The sequence below is a fragment of the Conger conger genome, chromosome 4, assembly GCF_963514075.1.
Source record: "Conger conger chromosome 4, fConCon1.1, whole genome shotgun sequence".
Taxonomy (NCBI): Eukaryota; Metazoa; Chordata; class Actinopteri; order Anguilliformes; family Congridae; genus Conger; species Conger conger.
This window is the reverse complement of record NC_083763.1, coordinates 76626350-76635802: the sequence shown is the minus strand read 5'-3', so window position 1 is coordinate 76635802 and position 9453 is coordinate 76626350. Positions and strand designations below refer to the sequence as shown.

The following is a 9453-nucleotide window of genomic DNA, read 5'->3' as shown; positions in this document are numbered from 1 at the left end:
CCAGTCTGTTATGAGGCAGTCTATCTGGCGAGAGTATAACCATAAAACTGTTCAGTCAAAGATTTGTTTCTGCTTCAGAGAGCAAAGTATCTCCAGTCTTTACTTGCTAGGATGCAAGCTGCTGTGGAGAGATGAGAGGAGACTGCAAGGTTTAGAAAGATTCCTTTCAGAGATGCCAAATGAAGATCTTCTCAAACATAAACATATCATAAAACATTACCATCTTGTCTCATCTCACTCACATCTTTGCTCAGTTTTAGAAGAATAGCTGGGATTGATACTGATGCTGGATCCTTCATGTATTTGAACAGTACATCAGTTCATTCATGTTAATGCCATTTTCATCTACCTTATTGTAAAGTGTGACCAATATTTTTCCACTGTGAAATAAGCATTATATTTCACTGGGAAATGATAAAAGAGGGTAATCTTTAAGAGCTCACGTTGTGATCTCTCTCCACAGTGGGAAGAGTCCATATTGTTGGCCCTGAAGAGCCCAAGACCAGAGAGGACTTCTTACAATGTGAGTCTTTTCAATTCAATTAAGCCCCAATGCAAAGGATGAAGCAACATGAGATTATGGGGGAATATGAAGAAGTAGATTATAATTTATAATTTTCTATATTCATAAGTGACTGGCTTTAGAGATCTCATACAGCTTCTCCTCCATCAGATCTCTGTTAATTCAGCTGCAGTCATCCTGGTATTAAACAAATGGATCATACAGTACATTGCATATGTACTTGGACAGCTGGTAGAGTTTCAGTTCTTTGGCTCCAGCACATTATGAAAAGAAATCATAATTTGAAATGAAACAATTAATGTGAAGTTAAAGTGAAGACTGCAGACTGGTTTTAGCATCAATATCCGGTGATGTGTGTAGGAATTACATGCATCTTCAGGGGCTCATTTGCTCTGTGGGTTGAGTGGACTAATCGTCAGGATTGCAATCATGTTCATCTTACTGTATATATTATCCTCCATTCTGACCATCCTATCTTTCTCTCTCTCTCCTTCTCTGCAGTGAAAGAAGTCCATACTGTACAGTCCAGGACCAGAGAGGATTTCTTACAGTGTGAGTGTTCACTCTGAAACTCTCAGCTGAGACACACACACACACACACACACACACACACACACACACAAACAAACTCTCTCTCTATGAATATTTAAAGTTATAAAAAATAATTATATTGTCAAATTACATATATGACAAAAAACATTGTCAGAACTTTCCTCTGAAGTCCTCAGGAGGTGCAGATAGAGGAGGTATAGAGTGGAGCAGGAGGTGCAGATAGAGGTGTATAGTGGAACAGGAGGTGCAGATAGAGGTGTATAGTGGAACAGGAGGTGCAGATAGAGGTTTATAGTGGAGCAGGAGGTGCAGATAGAGGTGTATAGTGGAACAGGAGGTGCAGATAGAGGAGGTGCAGAGTGAAGCAGGAGGTGCAGATAGAGGTGTAGAGTGGAGCAGGAGGTGCAGATAGAGGTGTATAGTGGAACAGGAGGTGCAGATAGAGGAGGTGCAGAGTGAAGCAAGAGGTGCAGATAGAGGTGTAGAGTGGAACAGGAGGTACAGATAGAGGAGGTGCAGAGTGAAGCAGGAGGTGCAGATAGAGGTGTATAGTGGAACAGGAGGAGCAGATAGAGGTGTATAGTGGAACAGGAGGTGCATATAGAGGTGCAGAGTGAAGCAGGAGGTACAGATAGAGGTGTAGAGTGGAGCAGGAGGTGCAGATAGAGGTGTAGAGTGGAGCAGGAGGTGCAGATAGAGGTGTAGAGTGGAGCAGTAGGTGCAGATAGAGGTGTATAGTGGAACAGGAGGAGCAGATAGAGGTGCAGAGTGAAGCAGGAGGTGCAGATAGAGGTGTAGAGTGGAGCAGGAGTTGCAGGTAGAGGAGGTGTAGAGTGGAGCAGGAGGTGCAGATAGAGGTGTAGAGCGGAGCAGGAGGTGCAGATAGAGGAGTTTGAGGTCAAAAGATGTATGCGAGATGACAGATCTGAATTTCAGCTTTTATTTCCTGCTATTTTTAGGCGAGCAAATCTTTTGACCTCAAACTCAATTGTCTTCAGTGTATAGCAAAAACAATGGAATTGACCTTGATGTTCCAATGCTTTTGTTGGGCTTGAACCAATCCTTCCAGGTACCAGTTAACCCTTTCAGTCCCAAGGGTGCCGTACTAACTACCCAACTAAATTCTCCTCTTTCTCATCCAAAGCCAAAGGCCCTCGGGATGTTGGGGACCTTGTGCAGGGCCCGTAACCCCACACAGCTCCAGCGGGGACTGGCCCCTACTCAATTAAAGCCGCATTGGGTAACAGCGTCAGCCAAATAACCGTGAATGATGAGCACTCCTTTCTTGACACTTATGTTACTGAATATTTATGATCTTAGGGTATATTTTTATGGACTTCACATTCACTTCTTATGGCTTTTTATGGTCATAGCGTGTATGCATTTAGAATCTGTTCCTTAGTTCTTGGTGAGCGTAGTTAACTTGCCCTGGCACTTAAGTGATGTAGCCCCTCAGATAAGAGCATCTACTGCATGAACATAAGAATCCAGTGCAGTGCAATGTAGTTGTGAAACGGTTGTTACAGAGACCAACAAAACATCACACAGCAATAATCGGATCACTTTATTTTTCAGGTCTGAAGTGAAATAATGAACAAGTTTTTTCTCTCCAAAAAACGAAACAAAAAAACAATTATGGTTTCATGCAACCCAGTGTAAAAGTGTATTTATCATGGATATGTACAGAGTAATGGGTCACACATTACATTTCAGGGACACAATGGCTGTGTTCAAAACTGCACACTTAAAATACTACTCATACTACATTTCAATGAAAATCAGTCAGTGAAATTTAGTACAAACAGTGTGCGAGTTGGCTAGGGGCAGCCTGTAACCTAGTGGCTAAGGCACATGAAGGTTGGTGCTTCAAGCCCCGGTGTAGCCACAGGAAGACCAGTGCAGCTGTTGGGCCCTTAGTCTACGGTAAGTTGCTTTGGACAAAATTATTATGATGATTACTGTGATTATAGTATGCAGTTTTGAGCGCAGCCAGCGAGTAATGACTATTGAGTGCACAGCTAGCCTGCGTACTGGATGGGGGCGCTGCCGTGCGCTACAACGGGGTGGCAGGCGTCTCTGGGCATTCCGTCCATTTTGGTCGCAAATTCAACTTGTTCACCTGGGGGTGGGGAGGAGAGAGGAGAGACAGAGATAGAGATTCATTAAAGACATTTTTCAGATGCATTCATTTTATTAAAGTTTGTATTTTTACACAATTTTCAAATCTTTTCTTCCGTCGGCACGGTGTCAATTCTGTGGAAACAGGAGGGAGTATGTAACCCAAATCTGCACTGACACTGGGCGAATTCCAATCAGACGGACGGACGTGAATTAGGCAAATAGAATGTCCTTGCCCCTTCAAACGTAAGTTCGAAGCCAAGTCAGTTAGATGTGGCAGATATTTATACATCAGGCTTTCTGAAAAAAATACCTCCGCAAAGGATGCACTGATGTTGTCTTGCTCAAAGGAAAGAATGGGAGTTCTTAACCTAGCCCCTAGAAGGAACATTTCAGGGGTTGGAATGAAGTCTGTCGCCCACCACTGACACCGCACCATTCCCTCCATAGTCTCTCCCTCCATACATCATGTGCCACTCACAGGAGGTAGCAGAGATGAGGAAATCGTTAAGAATCACAGCCCGTCTACATGGACCAGTGATCCCCAACTTTGTTCCTACCAAGCCTGGGAGTCCTACTTACTACTCGCTTATTTAACCTCATTAGCATTCAAACTCAAAGAAACAGAGGAGGCAAGTTACAGCCTTTATTTTTTTCTATTACATTTTTTTAAGGTTGTAGCCACAAAAATATCAGTGCAGCTGTGGGCCCTCGAGCAAGGCCCTTGACTCCAGGGAGGATTGGCCTCCAGCTTAGTCTAATCAACTGAAAGTGGCTTTGGATTAAAACGTCAGCTAAATAACGTTAAAGTGACTGTAACGTGGTGGGGGTCGGGAGGCCCGATCCCGGCTGACGGACGCACTTCTCTGGCGGGTCGTGGCCTCGCGTCTCAGCCGATGAAGTTGATGACCACGAGATGAAGCACGGTGTGGGCGAACAGGAAGTCAGCGAAGGCCCTCTCCGGGGAGACGGACAGGAAGTCACCTTTGTTCTGAGGGTTTATCTGGATCCGCAGGCAGACTGTGGGAGAAGGTTGGTTATGGAAACGATCGATCAATCAATCAATCAATCAATCACCACGGTTACTGTCGTACGCATCAAGCCAGGATTACGCAATTGCTTTGGATTCACATGCTTTCCTGCGCTTTACTGAGCGTGTCTGATGTACTGGAACCTATGAAATACTCTCGAAAATTGCACTCCGTTCTGGTCCACTTGGTTGGCTCATTGGCTCAATTACACCAGGCAAGATCAGTCGTGCACAGAAAAGGTGACCCAGGTCTGGTTAGCATCAGTAGAGCATCCGCTTTTGTAGACACAGACCATGAACCTAAAGTCTAAAATCTTGCTCGTCCCTGCAACCCAACTCTCAAATATCACACTGGAGTTTAATCACGCTATATGACGATGCTAAGGACATGAATCGACCCGCATCTGTAACCTTTGAGCAATTAAATCCACATTTACAGTATAGTATTATATTACTTGCGGCAGGAATGACCCTGTAGCTTTACATGACTTTTATTGGACAGGCTACGGTAGGGTGCCCGCTGATTACGTAAACAGTTCAATTAAAACTTTCGATTGAACCTTTGCACCTGCTGGTCGAATTGTACGGTAGTTATATCATGTTGCTAGTTCGCCAACTAGCTCCCGATTCCCCCCCTCGTGCTTTAGTTGATATTACTATGATATTAATTACGGAAGTTGAATATATGTTTAACTGTCAAACATGAGCACGCTACACTACAAGAACAAAAAAGGATAACATAGCTAGGCTACCGTAAAATGACGTATTCAGACGGACAAGGATGGAGACACATTGTGAGCAGCTAACTCGCCAAGCAGCTAGCAGGTTGAATCAAGTAACATTTGAAATGAGCTGCAAGAGAGCACAGCTGCAAAAACACACACAGAAAGATAGATAATGCGCTGCTTACCTCCGAGAATAAAGGCACCAACACACGATATAAAGCCAGACAGAAAGCTGTTGAAGGGGAAGGTGCCGACAAGCAGGCAGTAAAGGAACTGGAGAGCCCCGGTTAGCATAATGTACAAGAGATAAGCGTCCACAACTTTCAGTTTATTCGGCGTACTCGTCCTGTACTCCTCCAGAAACCGAGAGATTACGGAAATGACCGAATTAGACATCCTGATTTGTCTTGAAATTCACAAAACGAATGAAAAGGTATAATTAATTATTTGTATTTCAATACTACCCTAAAAAGAACTCGAGCGGTTTTAAATGACGTGTCGCTCTGACAGACCGGAACTGGATCGTACAGCACAAACGACCGTGCTGCAACACTACACTGCACTATAGTTCCAATATTCATTATAATAACTGGTGATTATACTGCATTAAATGCTTGTAATTTAAATCCCCCAAATACTCATGGAATCCGCCGATTTTAATATTTTCAAAATTATTTCCCAAATCAAACGGCAACATTACGGTAGCAAATGCAATACAGCCCCATGAAATTGAATAAATTGTCGAGATGATATTTTCATTCAATTTAATGGAAATGGTCAGTCCTTTTGTATGGAAGCGAGCGTATATTTAGTTTAAATGAGCAGTGACTCGAAATTAAGCCATCGGAAATGGGAAATCTGTAGTAACTGGACAGGAAAATAAATATTGGCAGTTGGCTGTCAACTGTCAGAATTCTGAAAGATGGCCAGGCCAATATTTTCGCTGGACACTGGGTATGTCTCGCCTTATAAATTCAAAGTCCCACCTGATATGTTTTGGTTTTGGTAGTTCTATATCATTCTGACGTAATTTTCATTGTAACTGAACTCTCACGTCCAGTCTGGCGGCGGACTAACCGATAGCGGAAGAGGAATTATAATGACGATTCAGAAAATATATAAAATTGAATTACTTTATGGTGGGACCCTTGCCGTTTATGGATGCGCGACATTAGCTTTCGGTGCCGTTGACCGTAATCGAATGCTTTCATTTTTGTCGTTCGAATGACCAAGTACCGTTAAGCAACTAATTTCATGCGTTAGTGGTATTAGCTTATGCTAGCTACATCATGCTAACCTAATACGGGGATCATTAAAAGTTACCAATCCACTAGCACTTACTTATTGCGTTTTACCACCACTGCTGTGAAGTAAAGTGGACAAAGTAGCTTTTATGTGAGAAATGTATTGAGTTCACGTGCATACACAGCGGTCTGAATTCTAAAGCTCCATGTTGCCATCCCTAAAGCTAGCTTTCTGAACTAATTTTTTAAGTCAGACATATAAGTTTATTTGGGAATGTTCGCTGTCATTGTAGCTATTGTACTTCCTCAACCTCGGGGGCGTGTTAAAACTCCGATTTAACTTCGACAGTGCCATGGTTTCCTCTGATTTTCCTCTGATTACTGATCCAAGATGAGAATATAAAATCAGACTGAATGGGTGGAGTTGGTATTGAAGATGGACCGACTGATCCTAGATCCGCTCTGCAAAGCAGACGGTCTCAACCAGTCTCCGCCCAATACTTGACGTCAGCTGACAGAGTAACGTGCTGGACTGCTTATGAAACATTAGAATAGGGACTGCCACCGACGATTATCTGGAGTGTCGAGCTGAAGTTAAAATTAAAGGTCCATACAAGCGATACATACCATTTAAAAAAAACCAATATGCAAATATGGAAGCGTATTTTCGTAGCGAAATAAAGGGAAGGTAGTTTTGGGATTCGCCTCCTTCTGAGAGTTGCTAATGCAAGACGAGTCTGAATCAGAGTAAGTATGCTGTTGCTCTCTTGTCATTTTAGCGACTACCTAGCCGCTAACCAAGTAGTTATTTTTACGTTGTTTTATACTGTGTTTGCGCGACTACCCTGCTGAACATTCCGGCTTAAACCAGCTGACGAGCCTAGGTAGTCAGCTAGTCCTCTGCCAGCCCAACCAGCTTTTACCAGGGTCGAAAAAACGCACCTTAAACCAGCTGGTTTTAGCTGACATTTTCAGCAGGGTAAAGTTGGGCTGTCTGGAATACACGTTTAAACTGACGCTATTCTTTAGCCAAAGACAACGTGTTAACCTTGTATTTAAAAAAAACAGTGAACGTCCGTGGATTACAGGGAACACTGTTACCCGCATAACATGACTCTGGCGAGAAAGCGTGGTCTGCAAAACGATCAAAACGTCCGATCTTGTTAATTACAAACATTACGGAGTCAATTTTTTCCGGATTTAATGTGATGTGGCGCATGCGCAATCTGTGGCACGCCCAATGAATGTTGGTATTTTGCAAGAAACGCTCCGCTCAAAGCCTGAGGCAAATGGGCTGAATATATAACTCTTTTCGTTCCCTGCTTGAGAACATATTTACAGTTAGTCATTATGTGTTTAGTTGTTGGCTGTCGATACAAGATCTTCTGTATAGCTTAGCTATTAGTTACCAACACTTTACATGACACTCAATATCTTCTACATAAATAATGTTGCCTAAAGTTTCAAAGAGATGAGCTAGCATACGGACAGCTGTAACGGGATGTGACATCACACCTGGAGAAGCGCAAAGAACGTGATTGGCTCCATTGGCTTGGATCCTTGGTCTTTAGCTCAGAATAAATAAAGCTTTTGATTTCGAGCGCTGTCAGTAATGTATATACTGCTTCGCCTCCCCAGGGGCTCAGGCTCAGGCTATGGCTGGTGGCCCTCTTGGAGACCCACGTCGATGTCTCTCCTGAAGAACACGGAAGCCAAGATCCTGGCCTGTGAGTTTCCAGGTTTTATGCCTTGTAGTTTTTATTCCCCAGGTACCACAGGGGTCATTTTAACCAGTGCACACTCTATATGTCCAGGCGTCAGGGGCTGGTTTACAGTGAGTGTGAGTGTGACTGTGAGTGTGTGTATGTGGAGCTAGATTTGTGTGTGAGTGTGTGAGTGTGTGAGTGTGTGAGTGTGTGAGTGTGTGAGTGTGTGTGACTGTGTGTGACTGTGTGTGTGGGGGGGCTGGGTTACATTGTGTGTATGTGGAGCTAGATTACTGTGTGTGAGTGTGAGTGTGAGTGTGAGTGTGAGTGAGTGTGTGTGAGTGTGTGCAGTGCGTGCGTGGGAGGGCCCAGGTTACAGTGTGTATCTTGTCTCCAGGTATTCAGAATGATGTCTGGGCCCGTTTTGTAACCCTCCCCACTCAGGACAGGATATGGACCCTCACTGTCACCAACAAGCGCATCAGCAAAGCCCCTGAAAAGGGTAACCCTCGCCCTCCTGCACCTCCACTCTCAATCTCTAGTACTGCAGTGACAGTCAATGCGTATGTACTGTATTACCTTCTCTCCTCCCTCTCCCTCCCTCTCCTCTCTCCCTCCCTCTTTCTCCCTCTTCTCTGTATGTACTGTATTAACCTTCTCTCCCTCCCTCTCTCATCCCTCTCCCTCTCCCTCTCTCTCCCTCTCCCCCTCCCTCTCTCTCTCCCCTCCCTCTCTCCCCCTCTCCACTCTCTCCCTCTCTCTCTCTCTCTCTCTCCCCTCACCTCTCAGCACCCGGACCCCTCTGGTGATGGTGCACGGGTTCGGGGGCGGGGTGGGTCTTTGGATTCGGGAACCTGGACCCCCCTGTGCCGGTCCCGCCCCCTGCTGACCTTTGACCTCTGGGTTTCGGGCGTAGTTCCCGGCCCCTCTTCCCCTCCGACCCTGCTGAGCAGAGGAGCGCTTCCTCGACTCCATAGAGCAGTGGAGGCGGGCCCAGGGCCTGGAGCGCATGATCCTATTGGGCCACAGCCTGGGCGGTTACCTAGCGACGTCCTACGCCATCCAGTACCCTGAGAGGTGAGTGGGACAGTCTGGGGGTGTATAAAAGAGGTTTGTATAAAAGAACACATTTGAGATTTCCAAATATTCATTTTCCAGAAGATTTAATTTTACAGAGACATTTTTGTATTTGATTTTAAAAACTGGAAGCAATTGACTACTTTTTAGATAAAAACTTGATCAAGGCTGTCTGTGGTCAAAAGCAAGGAGCCAACCATAGTCTGCAGAAGAACTGTGGCAAGTTCTCCAACATGCTTGGAACAACCTCCCTGCTGATTGTCTTATAGAACTGCAGGACAGCGTTGGCTATCTCAGAGAAGTGATGCAGTTTTAACGTCGAAGGGTGGTCACAAAAAATATAGATTTCATTCCGTTTTTAACTATTCTGCCAAATTACTCAAATGTAATGTAAAATGTATAGTACATTTATTAAGGAACTTGTCATTGAATTATTTTGGAAAGAATCTCATCTGTACAGACTGTTATACAGGTGCCT

The 9453-nt window shown here is 44.3% G+C and overlaps 1 protein-coding gene and 1 pseudogene across 1 annotated transcript; one reads left to right on the top strand and one right to left on the bottom strand.

The window, feature by feature from the left end:
- Positions 1 to 2626: 2626 nt before the first annotated feature.
- On the bottom strand, positions 2627 to 5492 carry dad1 (defender against cell death 1). The gene is made up of 3 exons (XM_061239057.1): positions 5134 to 5492; positions 4056 to 4213; positions 2627 to 3194 (listed from the first exon to the last, which is right to left on the bottom strand). Exons 1-2 carry the CDS (start codon positions 5342 to 5344, stop codon positions 4083 to 4085), a joined length of 342 nt encoding a protein of 113 aa, XP_061095041.1. The 5' UTR covers positions 5345 to 5492; the 3' UTR covers positions 2627 to 3194; positions 4056 to 4082.
- Positions 5493 to 6007: 515 nt separating this feature from the next.
- Positions 6008 to 9447, top strand: LOC133126721 ((Lyso)-N-acylphosphatidylethanolamine lipase-like; annotated as a pseudogene).
- Positions 9448 to 9453: the final 6 nt, after the last annotated feature.